The sequence below is a fragment of the Amblyraja radiata genome, chromosome 1 (genome assembly GCF_010909765.2).
Source record: "Amblyraja radiata isolate CabotCenter1 chromosome 1, sAmbRad1.1.pri, whole genome shotgun sequence".
In the NCBI taxonomy this organism is placed as follows: domain Eukaryota; kingdom Metazoa; phylum Chordata; class Chondrichthyes; order Rajiformes; family Rajidae; genus Amblyraja; species Amblyraja radiata.
The window spans coordinates 101,696,420-101,722,272 of NC_045956.1; the positions used below are offsets into that span (position 1 = coordinate 101,696,420).

At 40.3% G+C, this 25,853-nt stretch overlaps 2 protein-coding genes across 16 annotated transcripts in view; one reads left to right on the forward strand and one right to left on the reverse strand.

The window, feature by feature from the left end:
- Positions 1-13,872, forward strand: part of nsun7 (NOP2/Sun RNA methyltransferase family member 7) — a 96,511-nt gene extending 82,639 nt beyond the window's left edge. For 2 of the 3 annotated variants that reach the window (XM_033027692.1, XM_033027701.1), the window contains 2 exons: positions 9,217-9,811; positions 13,558-13,872. In XM_033027692.1, the coding sequence (XP_032883583.1) occupies positions 9,217-9,811; positions 13,558-13,637 (675 nt within the window). In that variant the 3' untranslated portion in view covers positions 13,638-13,872. Of the gene's footprint in view, positions 1-9,216; positions 13,431-13,557 lie in introns of those variants that run through there. The other variant, XM_033027708.1, reaches the window with a different exon arrangement.
- A 7,666-nt stretch (positions 13,873-21,538) lies between these two features.
- The window catches only part of apbb2 (amyloid beta precursor protein binding family B member 2), a 300,906-nt gene continuing 296,591 nt past the window's right edge, over positions 21,539-25,853 (reverse strand). For all 13 annotated transcript variants that reach the window (XM_033027647.1, XM_033027584.1, XM_033027573.1 and 10 more), the window contains one exon: positions 21,539-24,042. In XM_033027647.1, the coding sequence (XP_032883538.1) occupies positions 23,875-24,042 (168 nt within the window). In that variant the 3' untranslated portion in view covers positions 21,539-23,874. The remainder of the gene's footprint in view (positions 24,043-25,853) is intronic.

A 25,853-nucleotide genomic window follows, 5' to 3' on the forward strand; every position in this document is an offset into this window, starting at 1 on the left:
CATGGATTTGTGCCTGGAAGGTCATGTTTGACTAATCTTCTTGAATTTTTTGAAGAGGTTACTCGGGAAATTGATGAGGGTAAAGCAGTGGATGTTGTGTATATGGACTTCAGTAAGGCCTTTGACAAGGTTCCTCATGGAAGGTTGATTAAAAAGGTTCAATTGTTGGGTATTAATGGTGGAGTAGCAAGATAGATTCAACAGTGGCTGAATGGGAGATACCAGAGAGTAATGGTGGATGGCTGTTTGTCAGGTTGGAGGCCGGTGACTAGTGGGGTGCCTCGGGGATCTGTGTTGGGTCCACTGTTCTTTGTCATGTACATCAATGATCTGGATGATGGAGTGCAGATGATACTAAGATAGGTGGTGTTGTGGATAATGAAGTAGATTTTCAAAGTCTACAGAGAGATTTAGGCCATTTGGAAAAGTGGGCTGAAAGATGGCAGATGGAGTTTAATGCTGATAAGTGTGCGGTGCTACATCTTGGCAGGACAAATCAAAATAGGGCGTACATGGTAAATGGTAGGGAATTGAGGAATGCAGTTGAACAGAGGGATCTAGGAATAACTGTGCATAGTTCCCTGAAGGTGGAATCTCATGTAGATAGGGTGGTAAAGAAAGCTTTTGGTGTGCTGGCCTTTATAAATCATTGAGTATAGAATTTGGGATGTAATGTTAAAATTGTACAAGGTGTTGGTGAGGTCAATTCTGGAGTATGGTGCACAATTTTGGTTGCCTAATTATAGGAAGGATGTCAACAAAATAGAGAGAGTACAGAGGAGATTTACTAGAATGTTGCCTGGGTTTCAGCAACTAAGTTACAGAGAAAGGTTGAACAAGTTAGGGCTTTATTCTTTGGAGCGCAGAAGGTTAAGGGGGGACTTGATAGAGGTCTTTAAAATGATGAGAGGGATAGACAGTTGACGTGGATAAGCGTTTCCCACTGAGAGTAGGGAAGATTCAAACAAGGGGACATGACTTGAGAATTAAGGGACAGAAGTTTAGGGGTAACATTAGGGGGAACTTCTTTACTCAGAGAGTGGTAGCTGTGTGGAATGAGCTTCCATTGGAAGTGGTGGAGGCAGGTTCGATTTTATCATGTAAAAATAAATTGGATAGGTATATGGACGGGAAAGGAATGGAGGGTTATGGTCTGAGTGCAGATAGATGGGACTAGGGGGGAAAAAAAAAGTGTTTGGCATGGACTTGAAGGGCCGAGATGGCCTGTTTCCGTGCTGTAATTGTTATATGGTTATTGGTGAGTTCGCCCTTGATATCAATTAGCTGTTGTTTTGTGTCTTTGCGAAAGTCCTGTATCTCCTCCAAAACTGGCTAAAATTTGCTCTACATCTTTCTGGTGCGGGTTGTTACTAGCTTCGCCCTCTTGTACCTTTGTAGGTGAGCTGTCTGTATTTTCCTCGTTTTCGGGTTGTTCAATGTTATAAATGTTATATTTCACAAACTAACATGGCTAAATAAGTATTTTTCGGGGGAGCTGTTATCTTATGCTGCCATTCAGGATGGTGTTTAGTCTGGAATCATTTGGAACATTGTTAAGAAGAAAGAGAGCACTGGTGAACTTACTAATCGCAAAGGGACTGGCAGGCCAAGGAAGACCTCCACAGCTGATGATAAAATAATTCTCTCTATAATGAAGAAAAATCCCCAAACACCTCTCCGACAGATCAGAAACACTCTTCAGGAGTCAGGTGTGGATTTGTCAATGACCACTGTCCATAGAAGACTTCATGAACACAAATACAGCGACTCCACTGGATGCAAACCACTGGTTAGCCACAAAAATAGGATGGCCAGGTTACAGTTTGCCAAGAAGTACTTAAAAGAGCAACCACAGTTCTGGAAAAAGGTCTTGTGGACAGATGAGATGAAGATTAACTTATATCAGAGTTATGGCAAGAGCAATGTAGGGAGGAGAGAAGGAACTGCCCAAGATCCAAAGCATACCACCTCATCTGTGAAACACGGTGGTGGGGTTGATATGGCCTAGGCGTGTATGGCTGCTGAAGGTACTGGCTTACTTATCTTCATTGATGATACAACTGCTGATGGTAGGAGCATAATGAATTCTGAAATGTATAGACACATCCTATCTGCTCAAGTTCAAACAAATGCCTCAAAATTCATTGGCCGGCAGTTCATTCTACAGCAAGACAATGATCCCAAACATACTGCTAAAGCACCAAAGGAGTTTCTCAAGGCTAAAAAATGGTCAATTCTTGAGTGGCCAAGTCAATCACCCGATCTGAACCCAATTGAGCATGGCTTTTATATGCTAAAGAGAAAACTGAAGGGGACTAGCCCCCAAAGCAAGCATAAGCTTTGTGTCTCTCTATAATGAAGAAAAATCCCCAAACACCTCTCCGACAGATCAGAAACACTCTTCAGGAGTCAGGTGTGGATTTGTCAATGACCACTGTCCAGCAATAGAGGCCTGGCAGAGCATCACCAGAGAAGACACCCAGCAACTGGTGATGTCCATGAATCGCAGACTTCAAGCAGTCATTGCATGCAAAATATATGCAACAAAATACTAAACTTGACTACTTACATTTACATGACATTGCTGTGTCCCAAACATTATGGTGCCCTGAAATGGGGGGGACTATGTATAAACACTGCTGTAATTTCTACATCGTGAAACCAAAATGTATAAAAATGACCTTAATTAGAATCTGACAGTGTGCACTTTAGCCACATGTGATTCTTTTCTATTACAAATCTCAAATTGTTGAATACAGAGGCAAATAAATAAATGATGGGTTTTTGTCCCAATCATTATGGAGGGCACTTTATTTCTTCACCTGACATCGTCATTTATGAAGACTCCCTGTCTATTGAAGACTGAGACTAATGACATTTTGGATATTGAATTAAGGGATATTAGGTTAATGCAGAAAAGTAATGTCAGCGACAATCTTATTGAATGTTGGAACAAATCTGAATTGCCATTACACCTATTCTTTTATTTCTTGGAAGGTTATGCAAACATTCATTGTAAATTCAAATTATTGTTTCACTCATGATTTTTTGAGCACCTTTCATAATGCCATCATTATATTAGTCATAGTAATACAGCAAGGAAACAAACCATTCAGCCCAATTTGCTTGTGGCAACCAAGTTGCCTATATGAACTATTCCCCTTTGCCTGTATCTGGCCTGGCCCATATCCCTCCAAGTCCCCTCATCTACCACTTTCTCCAGCAGATTCTTGCACATACCCACCAATTACTATGAATAAGTTGCCTTTCAGATCCCCTTTAAATCTTGCCCCACCTGCCTGAAATTTACCCGCTCTAGTTTTAGACTCTCGTACCCCGTGGAAAAGGCTGTTTTCTTATCTATGCCCCTCATGATCTAATAATGATTCTACTGGCACATAATTAATTTTCCTTAATTAACCTGCAGCATCCCACTATAGCAACAGTTGATTTTATGTGCAGACACAACCAATACATCATACTGTGTAACCAGGCTGGCATTCTGGTCTGAGCCTCTGTTCCTTGGCATTTAATTATCTTGTCAGGACACACAACACAGTCAGTACTGTATTCAGTAAATTAGATATTTTTAAGACAGAGATTTCAGGAGTCAGAGCTATCTATATACTATTAAAAGTCTCGTCTTGTTTCTATGTGCGTGCGTGCGTTTGAAATTGTATCTACGCCAAAACGGTACACGGTAGCGCTACAATTTTTGCAGAGCCTTACTCAGCCTTTTCCCCGTCATCGATCTTGTCACGTTTCCTTCAGATTTGATGCTATATTTCAAGTTATTGATATTTAAAGGTTTAAAAAAACCAACTTTGAGAATAATAACTGACTGTGAGAGAGAGACGTTTCAGGAAGATTCCAGTGATGATGTCACAATGACATCTCACACTCCTCCAATCACAATGGGATCTCATTTACACAAGCTGCCGTGAACATTCCAACAACCGAAAATGACATCACATTGTGATCTCTGCTGCCAATGCACAAGCTATGAGAGGTGACGGAATGGGGATGGGAGGAGAAGAAATATTATTTAAACATTGCCTTTAGTGGGGAAGTGCAAAAGGGGAGAGGTGAGGGAGCGGGTGACTGAGAGTAGGGAAAAGGAGAGGGAAGATGTGACAGAGAGACAATGGTATCAGCAGCTTCAAGGGGAGTATATATTAATATATAAATAGACATCTATCATATCTATATACTTTTAAAACTCTGTGTGTGTGTGTGACAATAGACAATAAGTGCAGGAGTAGTCCATTCGGCCCTTCGTGCCAGCACCGCCATTCAATGTGATCATGCTGATCATCACCAATCAGTGGTGATTATCTTTGGTCCTCGGATCGCTCCGGGCCCGCTTGGGCCCCCGCGACCTGCCGCCACGCTGCACTCTCTCTCCCCCCCCCCCCCCTCTCTCTCTCCCCCCCCCTCTCTCTCTCTCTCCCCCCCCCTCTCTCTCTCCCCCCTCTCTCTCTCCCCCCCCCCTCTCTCCCCCCCCCCTCTCTCCCCCCCCCCCTCTCTCTACCCCCCTCCCTCTCCCCCCCTCTCTCTCCCCCCCCTCTCTCTCTCTCTTCCCCCCCCTCTCTCTCTCGATCTCTTAGGTAGGCATAATTCTCCGTGCCTTTCAACCGCAGCACTTGTAACACAGAAAGCTCTGTGCAGCCCACGTGCCGTCAGCGCTGCCTGAAGCCGTCAATTTCAAGCGGGGCTGAAGGCAACAGAAATTCAGCCTTTGCAGTACTGCGCATGCGCAGCAGCCTTCTGCGCATGCGCGGCGCGAGTTTCTTGGTGGGATTTTCAAATATGGATTGCCATTATTTTAAGAGTATGTTAGGAAACAAAGAATAAAGAATGGACTTCATGTACCAATAACGTGGTAAGTACATTTCTTGGTGCTTTATATTTTTAAATACTGTATTTCCTGGGGTGGGGGGAGAGCTCCTTTCACAGTGTTTGGGGAGTCTGGCCCGGGGTAAAGTTGCGGGGAGGGCAGGAGCGTTGTGAAGGAGGGGATCGGGGTCAGTAACCCACTTGCGACGCTCTGGGCACGGAGCCACCGCATTGTGGCTGGGGAGTGAATTAGCTCGGGTGGCTGCGAGTGGCCGCCGGGACCGGACAACCCCTTCTGCCGGTCCCCGCTCACCTCTGGCAGTGCTCTCCATCTGTAAGCTTCTCTCCTGCCGCTCGCCGGCATCCCGCAAATCTTTAAATTCCGACAGCGCATTCACGGGACCAGTTAAGGTTACTTGGCTGTAGGAATTTAAAGATTTGCGGGACCCGGCTGACATAGAAACATAGAAATTAGGTGCAGGAGTAAGCCATTCGGCCCTTCGAGCCTGCACCGCCATTCAATATGATCATGGCTGATCATCCAACTCAGTATCCCGTACCTGCCTTCTCTCCATACCCTCTGATCCCCTTAGCCACAAGGGCCACATCTAACTCCCTCTTAAATATAGCCAATGAAATGGCCTCGACTACCCTCTGTGGCAGAGAGTTCCAGAGATTCACCACTCTCTGTGTGAAAAAAGTTCTTCTCATCTCGGTTTTAAAGGATTTCCCCCTTATCCTTAAGCTGTGACCCCTTGTCCTGGACTTCCCCAACATCGGGAGCAATCTTCCTGCATCTAGCCTGTCCAACCCCTTAAGAATTTTGTAAGTTTCTATAAGATCCCCTCTCAATCTCCTAAATTCTAGAGAGTATAAACCAAGTCTATCCAGTCTTTCTTCATAAGACAGTCCTGACATCCCAGGAATCAGTCTGATGAACCTTCTCTGCACTCCCTCTATGGCAATAATGTCCTTCCTCAGATTTGGTGACCAAAACTGTACGCAATACTCCAGGTGTGGTCTCACCAAGACCCTGTACAACTGCAGTAGAACCTCCCTGCTCCTATACTCAAATCTTTTTGCTATGAAAGCTAACATACCATTCACTTTCTTCACTGCCTGCTGCACCTGCATGCCTACTTTCAATGACTGGTGTACCATGACACCCAGGTCTCGCTGCATCTACCCTTTTCCTAGTCGGCCACCATTTAGATAATAGTCTGCTTTCCTGTTTTTGCCACCAAAATGGATAACCTCATATGAGCGAAGCCAGCGAGCGGCAGGTGAGAGGTGTTCAGACGGAGAGCACTGCCAGAGGTTAGCGGGCCGGCAGAAGGCGCTGAAGTGCTGTCTGTGCCCGGAGCGCTGCGGCAATGGTGAGTGAGTCTGATATGATCTCCGACGCCCTCCTTCTCTCTCTCCCCCCTCCCTCTCTCTCTCCCCCTCCCTCTCTCTCTCCCCCCTCCCTCACTCTCTCCCCCCTACCTCTTACCTTACTCGCCGTTCTCTTCTGCTCCAAGCACACTATGTTTTGTTCCGATCGGTGGACGATTACAAAAGTTATGAAGGTTTAAAAATCATGAGATCAGCAGATTGGTCTTCTCGACTGTCAGTCACCATGAAGGTAACGCCCCTTCCGGCATCCACTGTAGAATTAAGTCCCGGAGGAGGGGCTGAGTCCGTCCAGAAGCCACCGAGAATAAATCTGAAGCAGCTGTGTTCACGGTCGGGGGTGGGCTGTGTTCGCGGGCGGGGGTGGGCTGTGTTCGCGGGCGGGGGTTGTGAGCGGGACAGGCACTGGGGACGGGAGCAGCTGAGTGAGTCCGAAGCCAGGTCCTGGATCCAGTAGTGCGGTCAGAGCCGGGGACGGGAACTGGTGAGTCCCCACACCCCCCTCCCACACACACCCCTTCCCTCCCCCACCCCCCCTCCCCCACTCATCCCCCCCCACACACACACTCCCCCTCCCCCACTCACCCCCCCCACACACACACTCCCCACCCCCCCTCCCTCCCCACACACCCCCCTCCCCCTCCCCCACACACACCCCCGCCTGAAGCTGTTCCCCTCCCCTGGCTGCAGGACGCATCTCGCCTGAAGCCGTCCCCTTACTCCGTCTACAGAACGCTCCTGCCGTTGCATTGGAGGAACAGGTGAGTGGTGGAATATTGCATTGGGGAATGGGTTGTGTTGGGGAACCAGGCCTCCCGTGTGATTGGGACCCAACGGGTCCCACTTAGTCAAGTATATTACTAAGACTCTCATGTTGTTTGTTTGTTTCTGTCTGTCTGTTTCTGTCAGTCATCCAGGAACTAGGGCAAAACAGTACACGATAGCGCTAACATTTTTTGCACTACCTTACAATTGTCCTGTGGTGGTTTGTGTCAAATTTTGTTCAGATTGATGTCATATTTTACAAGTTATTAACATTTTTAGATTTACAAAACCCCAACTTTAGAGAAATGTCTTCCCTGTGTTTACAGCTATGACATCACAATGGGATTATAGCCTTGCTCGCAACATTGTTGCTATCCAAGTACACTGAGACCTGCAAGATCCAGCAAGTGCAAATATTTGTTTTAAGTCACAGTACACTGAGTTCTGCTAGTTAGCAAGTCCAACTGTAATTTTTTTTAAAGTTTAAAATTGAGGGAGGGTGAATAAGGCAAAATGAGCAGCCCCTGCACAGTTGGGGGCTATGGGTGAATGATGGAATATTGCGTTGGGGGAACGGGTTGAGTTTGGGGACATGGGTGAGTGGTGGAATATTGCCTTGGTGAATGGGTTGCATTGGGGAACCAGGCTTTCCGTGGGAGCTATGGATGGGTGGTGGAATATTGCCTTGGGGAACGGGTTGCGTTGGGGGCCAGGCATCCAATTAGGGCTATGAGTGAGTGGTGAAATATTGCATTGGGGGAACGGGTTCTGTTGGAGGACCAGACCTCCCGTGTGACAAGGATCCAACGGATCCCACCTGGTCTAGTGTAATTATAAATATTTTATTGTTGTGGCTCCGTTGGACTTAGCTGAGGGACGGTCATTTCTGTGCCCATTTTGTCCAGCCAATGCATAGTTTAAAAATCAGCTTAATAGATGGGATGATATATTGTGACGAATATACACGTCCAAATCATTAGCACAGGCAGAGAGCAACAGACTTTATTGTCGGCATTCTGTAGTCGGTGAAAGAAAATAGTGGAAAAACAGCAGATCTGGCAGCAATTAGAGATAAACTGAGTTAACGTTTCTTCAGATGAAAGGTTATCTGCCTGAAATGGAAACTATATTTCCCTCTTAACAGATGTTGCCTGATCTTCTGAGGATATACAACATTTTCTGTTTTTTATTGGAGTTGGATATTTTTACTATAGAATTATGGTATATGTCAGGTGATTGCTGGTTTAATTCCATTCCAGATACATAGAAACATAGAAAATAGGTGCAGGAGTAGGCCCTTCGGCCCTTCGAGCCTGCACCACCATTCAATATGATCATGGCTGATCATCCAACTCAGCATAAAACTCTAAAGCAATGCTTTAATGCTGTAGACGCCTGGTGTATAATAAAAGAATCTTGCTTTACTTTGTGTCTGGTTGTCTGTGGAAGGTAAAACGAACTTTAACATGGTGAGAGTAAGGAACTTCACCGGGTATTTTTTTTTAACTAGTTTCATTCATCCTCTGAGATCAGCTATAATGAATTAGTATTCATTTCCCCCTCTTAAACAGCAGAAAAATAATTTTCAGCTCGACAACTGTGGCATTTGCTCTGTCACAGACATTCCATATACTCTCCTATCTGCTGCCCGACGGTGCCTAAGCGACACACTGAGTACTAGTCCCAGATGCAGATCTGCAATCATTCATTACAATCGCTCCACTCTTTTAAACCTCTACTCCAACAGCAGCATCTTTTATTTTATCTTGCACTAAATGTGACTCCCTTTATCCTGTATCTGTACACTGTGGGCGACTTGGTTGTAATCATGCAGTCTTTCTGCTGACTGGATAGCACACAACAAATGGAGGCAACTAATGCTTTGAAACGTTTGGTGCATTCACATTTTTTAAACATTCATTCATAACACATCAGTAAATATGTTCTTGTTTCTTTTAATCACTCTGGTAGGGTAATGGTGGGTCTGCTGCTTTTCTCCATTGCAATGTCCCTAATCCAATCCCTAATGTGTTTCTACAAAGATGTTTGGTTTCAAAATTCCAGGTTTTGATCTCAGAGATAACAAATGAACAAGACTACATTTGTGTGTAATTTATGTTGATGACAGTGTTTTCCATGTCCTTTGCTCCCAGTGTGAAAGAAAGTTTGCCAGAAACTAATTTGATCAATAGTTCTAATGTATGTCATTTTCTTAATTCAAAGCGAGACCCATCAGGTGCAGTGTCTGTAAAGGATGTTTTGGCTCGAGCAGCAGCAAAGGGATTACTGGATGGAGTTGAAACAGTCAAAACTCGAAAAAAGCAAGAAAAGCAAAAGAAAAGCAAAATCTCCACACCAAAACTTGGGTCTTTCAGTGGAACCCAGTCAAAGATCACTGAATTCTTAAATGAACAGAAACCTGTTACATTGAATACAAATTCCCCAGGGATCCAGACATTAACCGGAACTACGGCCAGTAGAACTGGATCGAATACCAAGTTACCCCAGAGAATATCCATTCCTGCATTACCTAATAAAGTAAAAAGAAATATTAGTAATGTATCTTCAATAGGAAAGTTATCAAGTAGAAAATCGAGCACATCTGGATCAAAACAAGAGTTGAAGTTGGTGTTAAAGCCTATTGAGATGTTGCTTCCTCCAGTCACCATACGATATCTCAGTACACCGCAGGTCCCAAGTAATGGTTACAATCAGCCTTATCTCTTCCAATACCATGGACTATCTAGTCATCCACCATTTCCCTATTCACGCAACACATTTGTAACTTCACTTGGTATGAAAAAGCAACGAGATCAAGGTATGTTCATCCCTCGCAGGCAGCCACGCCCTTGGCTCTAAGGTAAAAGATGAACTGTAGGTAAAATTTGATTTGCATCTTTAATGCATACTGGTTTGGATGTATAATATACATGATTTTAACATGTTATGTTGGTGAAACATATTTAAACATTGTACTGACTTTAATTACAATACTGGGCAATAGCAATCTATGGGTTCATTGATGGTTTAAAAAAATCATAGTAGTGAATAATCATACAAAATTAAAGAATACACCATTAACCTTTGCATTTCTGTTGAAATTTCCCAAGATAAAATACTCATGAACAATAACATCAGTTAAATCACTAGCTAAAATGTATTTTACAAAACCCAGCATTAACTATTTGAAAATGTTCTTAAATAGGCACATGTTCTCATTCTAGTTTTAAATATAACTTAATGTCAGGAATGTAAATATCATGGTTGAGCAAACCAGTTAGTAAAATCATAGTGACTTTTCTCTGTAAGATCCATTCAAGTCAAAATCTCACTATCTCTTCTGTCATTTGAAGATAAAGTTTTAACAACTGATCATCCAAACATGGATGAATATATAGCTTTACCACTCCTTGACAGACATGGCAGGGAGAAATAAATATACCTGAAATAAAAATATGTGTAAAAGCAAAATATTGTTTGGAAGAGGTTTCCTTAACCGTCCCCCTCAAATAATTACCATATTAGAAGGAGATTGATAATTTTAAATGTATGACCTGAGTGGCACTGATTGGTATTGTATCACCTGCTATCTGCAGAACCTACATAACATCAGTTATGGAGTTGACCAAACATATTTGAAAGAATCATGTTCTTTCTAAATAAAGAGGAATGTGTAGTTTGTGCATGCCACGTCAGGAGTAGCTTGATCTTTCTTCAGTTTACTTCTTGGGTAAGACTGGGCGCAGTATAGTTGAGTTCCACAACATGTTTTAACAGATCAGTTTTGCTGTTATATCCCATTTTCAAATTGATGTCTGGGAAAGGATGGTAGGGAGAAATGTAATCATTGCTCAACAGCAGCTATCAAAGTGATAAATAGTCTTAAAGCAATGACTGAAAGTCACCCATTGGCTTAATATATCAATTCTAAGTGCAGATGTGTAGAAAGCACATGGGGGCTGGTGCCGGCAGAGAGAGGGCTGTGTGCAATACAGCCTAATGCCTGTGCTGCTTGTATGTCCACACCGTGTGGCGTGACAGGATTAATTGAACTGCAGTTCAGTCTGCTGTGGCCATACCATGAGGCGGACATCATGAGACCCCCTCAATACAACTGCTGGCAATAGCTCCATAGTATTAACGCCAAATTTAATACTTGGTATTATCTTGGATACCATAGAATTATATCTCAAATAAGTTGCACTGTGATTAATATCAAATATTCCCTTCCAAACCAGTGTTACAATATAATTACATAAAATTTGCCTTCCCTTTCCATATTACTAAATCAAAACACTGCAAATGCTGGCTATCGGGAATGAAGAAAATTGGAGTATTCGGCAGGTCATGTAGCATCTTTGGCAATAGAGAAGCAAGCTTGAGACTTTTGTTTCTCTATTAAAGATGCTCTGATCTGAGTATTTCCCCTTTTCTGCTTTTATTCTTACCCCAATATATTTAATATCCAAACCCCAGCACGGCATCTTTGCTGAATAATATTTAAACACTCAAGTGAATTAATGTCAGATTCATAGCTTGAAGCTTGCACATCTGAAGAGAGGTTCTTTCGCTAAATTAAATAATATCAATGACCCTTCCTTATTAAAATGTAAATCATCTTTAGTTGGGGTAAATAATTCTCACTGCCATAACCTTAAAGAATAAAAGTAGCTATTTCCCTTATACATTCATTTCCAGGATCACTATGTGATCGGTTTGCTGGGCTGGTCATCAATTAGGTAATGGCTAACTAAAAGCTAAAGTTTGAGGTTTATAAGGTCTGTTTGGTTCCTTAGGTAAGCAGTAGACCAATAATGTGTTTGGTTCTACAACAAGAAACCTTCAATTTTTTAATGTCTGCTTGTATTTGAATTTATGATACATTTTTCATTTTGTTTGGGACTAACCATTACCCTACAGGCTTGCTGGTCTTTTAATGACAATGCATTTGTATCCCTTCTTGTTACTTCCCCTGTTGTGTTTTAAATGTTCATAAACTTCTCCTACAACAGAAAAAAAATATGTAAAAAATATTACGTAATGAAACCATACGAGTATTTAATGTTTGTAACCCAAGCTTTAAAAAAAAACTGTTCCTTTTGAAAGAAATTAAACCTTTCAAAGTAAAAGCTGTTTTCGAAAGAATGTTTAGTTAATCAAATATATTGTTAGGAGAAAATATGTATCCTGCAGCTGATTCATTAGCTGGGATGTTTGAGCACCTGAGATGCACCTATGTGGAATAAACCCAATCAAGAATATTGTAATGTTTGTTAAATTCTCATAGCTATTTGCAAGTAGGTTCAACATGTAAACATACTTATAAATATTTCTGTTGTTCTGATAATGGTAAGTATTTAACTTGAAAAGATAATCAAATTACAATAAAGATAAAAATATAATTAGGTTAGTCCTGAACAACAAGATAACCGAGGAGCTTGAAGAGGGTACAATAAAACAGATCGAGGCAGGAGACAATCCTGTTCATATGCAATAATATTTCAAAATTGCAGATGAAATGCCACTTTCTTCTTAACATATTCCTTTCCTATCCAAATGCCTGTAATGTCATTAAATTGAAATTCTATTACAAATTTCTATCTTCAAATTACAATATCAAAGATAGCTGGAGAAATAAAAATGTTCTAGCCAACTGATTTTGTACATGCAGTTATAAAACTGTCATAGGAATAATGAGAAGAAATTCTTAGAGAGCCACTGAAAGGTTTTTAAGTGGTTGAATATCTATTATTCACGTGTTCTTATTTAAAGACTTGAAGATTTCTGTACACTGAAAATAGTATGTACCATAGCAGAACAATTGTACCAGACGTGTAAAGCAGAATTCTATTTTTTAATATACTGTTGTATTATTAGGGCTTCAGTTAATTTTGATTTGATTATAGTATTAAACAGCAGCTCTAGTTTGAAAGAACTGCATCTAGAATCGGCATTTGTGTACTTCTGACAGGAGGACTATACATTTTAATTTTACTATTTAAAATGTTGCCCCAGGTCTGCCAAGCCATTTTTACCCGACATTTAATACATGAATTTGATTACTCTTCAGATATAACCTTATGTTCTATGGCAGTAAATGTTCTTTCACGGTAAATTCTTAAAAGAACATTGAGAGGGAGGATTATCTTTTAATGCTATCTTTTCCAAGACAAGCCCAATTGGCTATCAATTGTAATAATTTTAATGCTGAAAATTAAGCTTTTGCCAAAGATCTGAGAAATAAAACCACTCTTTTCTCTGCAAAGAAAACTAGTCACGTGCCATCGAGAGTGCACACAATAAATAGAATTCTGCCTATATTCTCTTCAATACATTTTGATTGTTAAATTGTTTTATTGTATTGTGATTTTAATAGGTTTGAACTTGTTTTCTTTGTATGCAGTATTACATTTTCAATTAAAGTTGTAACAAACGCACACTTTTGTACTAATTTCTACATAAGTTTTAAACTATTTTACTTTGACAAATGAATCGTCTAACATTTATTCAATATTTTGTGGTATATTTTTATATTTAATTGAAAGTGAAATTTATGACTTTTAGGTATCAGAAGCACTCGTGGAAGCATGAAGTGGCATGGCTTTAAAGAAGAATGTTCTATGTGTTTACAGAGAATGACTTGAAGGCTGGATGTTCTCCGTGCAAATTAAAAAATTTGGCTGCAGAACTTTCTGTATGATCACCACATATTTTCAAGCACTGAGCCTGTACAATATAGAATATGTCAATAGAGAAAGAACTAGAGGCAAATTTGTTTTTCATCGATTTTCATGTTGAAATTAATGGAAAATTACGAGATGTCTATTTCCCCATGATTGTCCAATTGTATACAATGGCCTCCATAATGTTTTGGACAAAGACCCATCATTTATTTTTTTGGCCTCTGCACGCCACAATTTGAGATTTGTAAAAGAAAAAAAATCACATGTGGTTAAAGTGCACATTGTCAGATTTTATTAAAGGTCATTTTTATACATTTTGGTTTCACCATGTTGAAATTACAGCTGTGTTTATACATAGTCCCTCCATTTCAAGGCGCCATAATGTTTGGGACATATGGCTTCACAGGTGTCTGTAATGGCTTAGGTGTGTTTAATTGCCTGCTTAATGCAGGTATAAGAGAGCTCTCAGCACCTAGTCTTTCCTCCAGTCTTTTCTTCACCTTTGGAAACGTTTAGTGTTGTTTATCAACATGAGGACCAAAGTTGCGCCAATGAAAGTCAAAGAAGCCATTATGAGACTGAGAAACAAGAATAAAACTGTTAGAGACATCAGCCAAACCTTAGGCTTACCAAATTCAACTGTTTAGAACATCATTAAGAAGAAAGAGAGCACTGGTGAGCTTACTAATCACAAAGGGACTGGCAGGCCAAGGAAGACCTCCACAGCTGATGACAGAAGAATTCTCTCTATAATAAATAAAAAATCCACAAACACATGTCTGGCAGATGAGAAACACTCTTCAGGAGTCGGGTATGGATTTATCAATGACCACTGACTGCAGAAGACTTCATGAGCAGAAATACAGAGGCTACACTGCAAGAAACCACTGGTTAGCCACAAAAAATAGGTGGCCAGCTTACAGTTTGCCAAGAAGTACTTAAAAGAGCAACCACAATTCTGGAAAAAGGTCTTGTGGACAGATGAGACGAAGATTAACATATCAGAGTGATGGCATGAGCAAAGTATGGAGGAGAGAAGGAACTGTCCAAGATCCAATGCTTACCACCTCATCTGTGAAACATGGGGGGTGTTATAGCCTGGGCATGTATTGCAGCTGAAGGTACTGGCTCACTTATCTTCATTGATGATACAACTACTGATGGTAGTAGCATAATGAATTCTGAAGTGTATAGACACATCCTATCTGCTCAAGTTCAAACAAATGCCTCAAAACTCATTGGCCGGCAGTTCACTCAATAGCAAGACAATGATCCCAAACATACTGCTAAAGCAACAAAGGAGTTTTTCAGAGCATCATCAGAGAAGACACCCAGCAACTGGTGATGTCCATGAATCACAGACTTCAAGCAGTCATTGCATGCAAAGGATATTCAACAAAATACTAAACATGACTACTTTCATTTACATGACATTGCTGTGTCCCAAACATTATGGTGCCCTGAAATGTATAAATACAGCTGTAATTTCTACATGGTGAAACTAAAATGTATAAAAATGGCCTTTATTAAAATCTGACAATGTGCACTTTAACAACATGTGATTTTTTTTTTTTCTATCACAAATCTCAAATTGTGGAGTAGAGGCAAATAAATAAATGATGGGTCTTTGTCCCAAACATTATGGAGGGCCCTGTATGTAGGAAATGGTTGGATAACTGGTTCAAACTAGAAACTAGTTCTTGGAATGGAAACTTTCCTGAAGTCAGTTTCATGCACTTGCAGTTCTAATGCAGAACAAAATATGGACATTTATACCCCATGATTTTCTACTGCTAATTGCTTAAATAAGGACTATCTCAATCCTTATTTACAATAAATTCATGGCAAGCTCTTCAGCCTGCAAAGTGCATACAGTGCTCAAGCTCTAATCCAAAAGCCCAGTTTTACTGTTAGGCAATGTTTTTTTTCTGTATGTAAGTTTACTGCCAACAGAAAGTTAATATTCCAATGCGATGAAAATTGGATTTCTGAACATCTTAAACAACTTTTAAGTATGAGTGACTATCCTTTTGGTTTTATAGGAAAGATTAAAAATATTTTGATTCTTAAGTTACTCCAAATGAAAGTAATAGGGTAAAATAAAAAAGTATCATCCACTGCTGTGCTCTGCTTCTGATCATGTCCTCAGCCCAAAGGGTGGATTTTTTGAATAATAGTGATAAGTATCTGGACATGCACTGGCCCAACAGGGAAGCCTGATGACCAGCCAGTGCAAATCGGATGTCATTGCAGACTGTAGAATGCCTCTTGTTGGTGGACTGTTGAGGATCTCAGCAAATCCCCATCAAGGAGAAAGAGCAATAATTCTATCTCACATAATACTGGCTATTCATTCCATTTCTTACCTTGGATACCTTCCATCAGAAAGGTCATCTGCTTCTTATTCCGTAACATCATCCATCTGTAATTCTACCTATGTTCCAATAAGGTCAGTAACCAGAAGACTTGGAATTAAAGTGATTGCCAAGAGAATCAGTGAGTGACAAGGTTACTTTCCCCTGAAATCACAGATGTAACACCTGCCCGTATACCGCCTTCCTCACTTCAATTCTAAGGCCCTCAGCAGTACTTCTCGGTGAGACAGAGGTTCACGTTCACCTCCTCTAACTTAATCTACTGCAATCGTTGATCCTAGTGTGGCCCCCTGTACATCGGCGAGACCAGACCAGATTTGGCAACTGTTACGAAGAACATGTGCTCTACCCGCCAAAGCCTACTGGATCTCCCGGTTGTTAACCATTGTAACTCCACTTCCCACACTGACCTACTTGCCCTTCACCGCCTCCATTGTCAGAATGAGGCTGCACGTAAACTGGAGGAACGGCACCTTATATTCTGCTTAGGCAACTTACAACACAACGGTGTGAATATTGAATTATCCAATATTAGGCAACTACAAGGCCCCCCCCCCCCCCCCCACACTTCATCTTCATACCCATCTAGACGCACTGATTTTTCCCATCCCCCTCACCTTCCAGCTTCCCAATTCCTAAATCCTTTTGTCTCACACCTTACCTTTTCATATTTGACATTTGCCTATCAAACCCCCACCTGTATCAACCTGTTACTTGCCAGGCGTTGTCCTGCCCCTCCACTCCTCCAGCTGTCTAAAAAAGGGTCCCAACCCAAACCGTTATGTTACCCATGTTCTCCAGAGATGCTGCCTGACCCACTGAGTTACTCCAGCACTTTGTGTCTTTTATTGTAAAATCAGCATCTGCAATTCCCTATTTTTGCCAGGTTAAAAATGTTTGTGTTTGAAGAGCATTATGATCTGGAAAGCAATGTCTTAAAGACTAGTAAAAGCACATTCATTAGTAACCTGATAAAAGAGAAATTAGGCAATGCTCAGTAAATGTTCCTGGACAGTGGGGAGAAAAACAATGTGACTTAGAAAACTGCAATGATTGGAGTCATACCTTGCACAAAGGAAGGTAGCAGTGGTGATTGGAGGGAAATCATGCTAGGAGCTCCTCAGAGGGCCCAACTAGCTTCAGCAGCTTCATTAATGACGTTCCATCTATTAGAAGCTCACGAGATGTTCACTAATGATTGCACAATGTTCAATTCCAAGTTAAACACCTGAGCAACACAGTGTAGGCAGGAACTGCAGATGCTGGTTTACAACTGAAGATAGACACAAATGCTAGAGTATCTCTGGATAGAAGGAATGGCTGATGTTTTGGGTCAAGACCCTTCTTCAGACTGAAGAAGGGGCTCGACCTGAAAAGTCACCGATTCCTTCTATCCAGACTTGCTGCCTGTTCTGCTGAGTTACTCCAGCATTTTGTGAGCAACATACAGGCCTGGGCTAAAAAGTGGCAAGTAACATTTGCACCACAAAAAGTGCCAGGCATCTCTAACAACAGAGAATGTAGCCATCTACTCTTTAAACTTAATGGCATCATCATCGCTGAATGCCCCATCTTCAATACCATGCAAGTCATCTCAACTGAACCAAACATAAATACTGTGTGACTAAAAGACCAGGGCAGAGGCTAGGTTTCTGGCAGTGAGTTACTCGACCCTGGGCACCTCCAACAACTTTCCACCTGTGATGGAACACAGATTGTTTGGATGAGTGCAATGCCAACAACTCAACAAGCTTAACACCTACTAAGACAAAGAAAATCTGATTACGAGTCCCAGATCTGAAACATTAACTTTTGTTTTCCAAAGATGCTGCCTGATCCTTTTTAGTCTTGTCTGAGGCTAACATTTTCTATTTGGGACAAAGCCCCCCATTTGACTGAAACCTCATTAATTTCCCTCAACATTTATTGTCTCCATTACCTTGAGGGTGGCACAATGACACTGCTGGTAGAGCCCCTGAGAAAGCGGGATAACATAGCCTGTTGGCTGTTTCCATGCTGTATATCAAAACTAAACATTGCCCAGTGCTGTACCATATCAAAACAAAATGCACTACTGTTACTCACCCAGCCTACTCCAACAGCACTTTCCATATCCATGAGCGCTATCTCCAAGAACAAGGCAGCAGGTGCACGAGAGCACCATCACTGTCCAACTTGGAAATATCGCTGTTCTTCATAGGTGCCGTTTAAATCCTTGAACACTCTCTCAGGATCATCACAGGTGGACTGCAACAGTTCAAGGTGGCTCAATGGCAGTCAATAATCGTTGGTCTTGGTACCATCATCGAGATCCCCAGAGTAATTAAAGATCTATTTATACTCTATACTGTCATAACAAATCAAATGCCCATTACTCTATGAAAATGTTGCACTTATAAGCAAGGCTCACAAAAGCGCTCTCATTTTAAAGTTGATTTTGATATGATTTGGTGGCACTCCTCAGTTATTGAAAAACAAAACACTACAACTGCAAAAGTCTGATCAGAAGGTATTGTAAATACACAGCAGCCAAGATAGAATCGATTCTGACAAAAGTTCCACATTGAAGCATTTACTAAGTTTGCCTCTTCACAGATATCACCTTATGTTAAGTATTTCCATCATTTGTATTAATTACTGTCTTGGTAAAGGCTCTCGCTGCACTTTATGTTCTCATCTCACGGATGGTACAGTAAAACTCAATAATCCACACGCTTGTGACTTTGGTGCTGCCAGATTGGTAGATTTTCCAGACTATAGGCAGTTATACTTAGATTACAGCCTTAGAATAAATGTTCCTATGATTTGGTACTTGGGAACCATAGTCCCTTTAAAGGAAACACAGAAAGCATCACCTGGTCAGCCAGATGCCAAACCATTATTGGAGTTTCATTTACATTCACCAAGTTTATTTAAAATGCTCAGTTCAACTTCATAAATGGCCATGTGGAAACAAAATCTGTCTTGCAGTTGTCCCAACTGAACTGATAAGCTCTGATACTCAATGCATAAACCCAACTAAAAGGATGCATGTGAAAGTTAGTTACCTTCAGGGCATGTGAAAAATACACATTTTCAATGACAGGTCGGAAATGGTCCTCTGTTATTCAAGTCCTTCATTCTAGGCTATTCAGTGCATTACCCCCTAGATTTTGATCAAGTTAATTCACAGCCATTAAAATATTTGAATGGTTTTGTTGCTGAAATGTTCAGCACCCTTTCAGATTTTTAATTTTGGTATGAACTAGACTTTGAAAATTTCTAGCTTGTTACTGCAAAGAAAAATCACACGTTACTATGTAAAATGACATGGTCCTTAACGTGAATAGTACTTACATTGTTTTTTCTATTTTTCCAGAAATGATTTTGCTTCAATATAAAAGTAGGTGCAGGAATACAAGACATCTGAGCTAAGAACAAAATCTGTTAACATGAGGAATGTCTTCTTTGTAATGTGATTAGTTGCAAAATCAGAGGCAGAGGTTATATATTTTGTATATGTAGTTTATTCTCACAATGGATTACATTTACAGATGTAAAATCGGTGGGAAGCAGAATAGAACAGCTATTATACTGTAAATCAGCTGCTTAAAAGCCAAATATACAGCTCTATGTCTTCCATAACAATAAATGTACATAGTTATGAGGAGTAAAATAAAAGATAAAACATCAGGCTTCAGTGGCTTCTGAGCTGCGCACTCAGGCTTATAACAATGTTATATTTAATATAGTCAAACGGTATGGAGGGCTGCTGATATCAAAGCTGAATCCACAATTTCAGCAGCGGTTGGAATGTACAGTGCCCTGCATAATGTTTGGGACAAAGACCCATCATTTATTTATTTGCCTCTGTACTCCACAATTTGAGATTTGTCGAAATTACAGCAGTGAATCGCAGACTTCAAGCAGTCATTGCATGCAAAGGATATGCAACAAAATACATTGCCGTGTCCCAAAACATTATGGTGCCCTGAAATGGGGGGGATTATGTATAAACACTTGTAATTTCTACACGGTGAAACCAAAATGGATCAAATTTTATTAAAATCTGACAATGTGCACTTTAACTACATGTGATTTTTTTCTATTACAAATCTCAAATTGTGGAGTACAGAGGCAAATAAATAAATTATAGGTCTTTGTCCCAAACATTATGGAGGGCACTGTAGAACACAAGTCACTCCAACAAGCATTTCAAAATGGGGAGAAAGACAACCATACTTGCTCTGCACTGAGCACCAACATTGTATCATAAAGTGGGTTTGGGAACCATGGTCGTGAGCCAGCTCCTCACCGCAGGGCAGCCCATCTTCTGGCTGACATATAAGACCAACTGGTCATGGTTCAAAGACTCAGTTATTCTCTGTACATACAAACAGAATCAAGTAGCATTTGTTGCTGCCACTGAGCACGTTGTAAATTTGTGAAGAACGTGAACTCTTGTCCAAGGCTGACTGCCAGCACAGCACGCTGGTAACTGGCACTACACACATTAATTAAAATAAAATAGTACCATAGGTATAATCAAATAACTGCAGAAGCTGGAACTCTGATACTTTCAAACTGAAACATCAACTCTGTTTCTCTTTCCACTGATGCTGTCTGACCAACTGAATGTTTGCAGCATTTGTTGTCTACGATAGTACCATATGCATATTGCAAATTCCTCCAATGCAATTTTAAGAAAGAATTACAATATTTAGCAATCATATCTTTGGAACACAATCGTCCTGCACATTTATAACCTCGCAATAAATGCTTTTAGGGAGTGAAAACAGGTCACAAAAATCCAACTGTACAAACTTGATTCTCTGATCAGTATTCTGCAGGTATTCCTGGTTATAAGAACTAGATAATAGAATTGCCTTTTCAGGGTTTATTTAATTTGCTACTTTCCTGAATAAAATGTTGGAAGTCAATGGGCAAGTTACATAATTAGCGACTCCCCAGCCATTCTGCGCGAGTTATTAAAACTGAACAGCCATACACAGAATCCATGATTACATTCCACATTCACCTGGTATCAACAGCAAAGCTTATGTGTGGTGAAACAGGCACAAATACCAAATAATGATTATCAGATAATATACACTGGGATAACCAAAATAATTTCTGAAGCTGCTAAGTGCCTATATTATGACACTGAAACAAAATACCAGTTAACACATAATTAAAACGGGTAGGAGGATCGAGAACCACAACGGGTAATATCAGTGGCAACCTATCTGATCATCTCCCAGCGTTTACTTCAAGATCCACAATTGTTATAAACCAAATCATCTTCAAGCTGGCTTTGTTCCTGTATCACAACAGTACTTTGGCTCACTGTGATGGATGAATACAAAAACTAATGTTTAATTACCTTTGTGTCAGTCTACAGTATTTAGAGATTAATTAAGTGCTAGCTACACTGTGAAAACCTATAATAGAACATAATACAACATAATTAGCAAAGTTCAATATAAAATACAATAAATAAAATAAAAATATTTTCAGTAATATATTTTTTGAAAGTTCACTTGCTGTCTTGCTTACAATGGCTATATAGCATGCAAAGCAGTAACGCAGCGATTTTTCTAGAAAGTCACTGCTTATAATGGATGCATAGATAATGTCTATAATCTAGATACAACAGCTAGTCTACTTGTTAAAAAAATAAAAAATAAGTACTAATATTCCTCTACAAGTTTTACCTTATATAGCAACAGAAGAAACAATAAAACCAATGGCTTTGTTACGGTCATTTTACCAAATTGACAGAAAGATTACTTCCAAGTACAGAACATTTGGTCAAATGCAATCTGCATTTTTACACAGATGTGTTTTCTGCAATATCTATTTTAAATATAAAAGCTCTACCTACATTTTGTTTCTGATCGCCAGTGTTACATACAACATCCTTCTACAATCTGCAGCTTCTATTTATGAACTGGCAGCTTGCAGACATTTTGATTTAAGCAATTACAACTGCACTTGCAGTATCTCCTTCCTCCCAAGGACAACAATGCAAACTGGATTTCAAAAGAGAGCTTACAATTTGAATTTGTTTTTCCGAATAACTGGAGACGAGCAAAAACATTTACATTTTGTCCAATTTAGCGTGAAATAAGAAAAGTTATACATCAGTGTTAACTCATTTTGAAGCTAGCAAAACTTTTTGATACAGTTAAAATAGGAAGTAAGACTGGGATTTCTTGAAAAGCATTAGCTACAGATAATACACTACTAACATCCACCTCCATTCTGTGAAAGTGAAATCTGTTTAGTAGCTCTTTGCATTTACTTGTCACTCACGAATTGTGCATGTGCTCACAGTCACAAAGAAGAAATCTTCTTCCCTACAGTTACTACTGCTATTAATTTCTACATTAGCACCACTCACATTGAATTGGATGTTGCATTGTTAGCGATTTTCATCTCAGGTGAAACCTATTTGCCCCCTGATCTGACTCATGTACCTTCTATTCCTTAGGAGAATGACATAAATATGTTACTTTTCGTTGTACTTTGTAATTCTATTATTCATTCAGTCTTTAATTCACGTCCGAATTCCATTGGTGAAGTAAAACATGAAGTGAAACAATTGAATTGCATTTTTGTAACAACAGTTGGTTTACAACTGAAACCTTTGCAAGGAATTCAACTCAATTCATACGATGACAAAATAAAACTCCACAAATGTTTATATTGATTTTGTTTAAAGCGTTTAGCAGTTCAGGTCAGTCTGGCCGTTCAGTACAAATAAAATGTGATGATTTGAAGTTTCCCTGTTCTGTGATCTGTGAAACATGGTGAGTAATTCATTATTCAAGCACCTTCAATTGAGTCTCTTCACTTCATTCCTTCCCTATAACCTCCCCTATTCTGGACATCCCGCTGCTACTACTGGCATCGAGACTATACAGTCCAGCTGGGATAGATAAATGTGGTATTTAATAAACAGACAAAACTCCGTTCCATGCTGGGCTGGAATACTCCCAGGTATTCTTGGCATATTTCCAAATGATATGACATAAGGCAATAATGCGGAATTCATCAATGAATGGCCCAACCACCAACTAAATTGTTCAACTCATTGTTTCCAATTATCAAAAATGTAACATTTTAAATAAAGGTGATACTGAATAAAAATAAACCATTAGGAAAATAAAAATACTTAACAATATAAGTTTATGGCTAATTTTTCCTCTAGTTTACAGGGAAAATCTATATCACGGCAAGGACAATGATTATGAAATGAGCTTATTAATGCTGACTAAACAGGTAAACTACAGATCCCTGTTTCAACACTGGTCTAATTTGATTTAGTTGGTACTTCCTCCACAAACAGAAAAATCACAGGGGATCACCGTGGATCACCTTATTAGGTACACGCGGTAACACAATTGCATGGGCCAACAGGTTTCTACAGACTGAAAAGAAAGAGTTCTATTACAGACCATACACCACAATGTTACACCAGTGACAGTGACAGAAAAAGTGCACTAGTAAATACTTTTGGTGTAATGTTGGTTGTGAGAATTCCAGCTTTTGTAGTCAGTGAGACAAACTGGGAGCCACTTAGTCCAGGGCTTAAAGAAATTCCAGACACCTTCCATCAATTAATGAACTCAAATGCTGTTAGCAGAAAGTTATTCATGCGCCTCTCAATACGATGCCATGATAAGGAATGAAATAACATGCTTACATTAAATCTGACAATAAATAATATATGTTGAAGAGGATCAGCATATATAACTCGAAGGCCCAACATCTGCATGGATCATGTGTTATGTCAGTCATTACTAGACTCTGGTGTCTAAAAGCATCTATCTAGATTCTCTTCATGGTGATTCAGATACTGGCCGCTTTTGTTTCAAAGTGTCAATGAGGGATAAAACTCCACGTTTTACACTGGTTGTGACACGCCTTGTCATAGAGTCTGTTGGAGGACCTGGAGGGCACATCCTTGGAGGAGGTGGTCTGGCTACTAAGCATTTCTGGTACCGAAGCTGCAAGTCAGACAGACATGAAATCCAATTAGTTGCAGTTAACCTTTTAAGATAATTAATCACATGAAATAAAGATCATTGGTGTTTTACAACCATGAAATCATTTTTGAAAAAAATATTTATTTGTCCTTATAGTATTTTTCAATTGAAAGTCTAAGTTTTAATACAAAGGCTTCAAGAAACTTACCACATATTCAATTTTTTGTATGCAATTGTGCATATATTAAAATATTAAAGTATTAGGTGGCTTTGCAGGATTAAAGGTGGATAAATGTTCATGACTGGATGAAGTGTATTCCAGTCTGCTCTGGGAGGCAAGAGAGGAGATTGCTGGAGCCCAGAGAGAGATCTTTCAAATATGTTCACTGGTCACAGGTAGCAGATTAACTCAAGGACGACAAATAGGATACTCTTATTCAAGAATGGCAACAGGAATAAGCAAGATAATTGCAGAAACTCAAGTCAAAGATAGTTACAGAGATTTGGTTAGGGGGAGATCATGTCGACCCAATTTGAATTTTTAGAAGAGGTAACAAAAATAATTGATGTGGGCAGTGTGTTTGGTGTAGATTACATGGACTTTAGTGAGGCATTTGATGAAGTCCTGCTCATGGCTGTCTGATATAATCATAAGATCATGAGATAGAAGCAGAATTAGTCCATTCAGCCCATCAAATCTACTCCGCCATTCAATCATGGCTGATCTATCTCTCCCTCCAAACCCTATTCTCCTGCCTTCTCCCCATAACCTCTGACACCCGTACAAATCAAGAATATCTATCTCTGCCGTAAAAATATCCATTGACTTGGCCTCCACAGCCTTCTGTGGCAAATTCCACAGATTCACCACACTCTGACTAAAGTAATCCCTCATCTCCTTCCTAAAGAAACATCCTTTACTTCTGAGGCTCTGACCTTTGATTCTAGACTCTCTCACTAGTGGAAACATCCTCTCCACATTCACTCTATCCAAGCCTTTCACTATTAGGTAGGTTTCAATGAGACCCCCCCTCCCCCTCCTAAACTCCAGCAAGTACAGGCCCAGGGCCGTCAAACGCTCATCATATGTTCACACACTAATTTCTGGGATCATCCTCGTAAATCTCCTATGGATCCTCTCCAGAGCCAGCACATCCTTCCTCAGATATGGTGCCCAAAATTACACACAATATTCCAAATGCGGCCTGACTAGCACCTTATAGAGTCTTAGCATTATATCCCTGGTGCACCTCCGATTTCTGGATTCTCTTCCCATTTAGAAAATAGTCTATGCCTTTATTCCTACTACCAAAATGCATGATTCCACTCTTTGTTACACAATATTCTATCTGCCACTTCTCCGTCCACTCTCCCAACCTGTCTAAGTCCTTCTGCAGAATCTCTGCTTTCTCTACAATACCTGCCCCTCCACCTATTTCCATATAATAGGCTGTAGCCCATGGATCCAGGGCATCTTGGCAAATTGGATGCAATATTAGCATGGTAATAGGAAGCAAAGCATGAATGTGATGGGTTATTTATGTGACTGAAAGCCTGTGACCAGTGGTGTACCACAAGAAACAATGTCAAGACCTTAACGTTTGTCATACACATCAAAGATTTGGATATGATTGCAGGAGATATGAGTAGCAAGTCTGCAGACGGTAAGAAAATTGGTGTGCTTGATAGTGATGAAGACAATCATAAATTATAGGAAAATATTAACCAGTTGGTTTCAAGTAACCCCTGTATTCCCTCTCTCTCCGCCCTTCTCCCACCCTGGTCACTCTGCCTGTTTGTATCCAAATATCCCTTCGTGATCACCTCTTCCA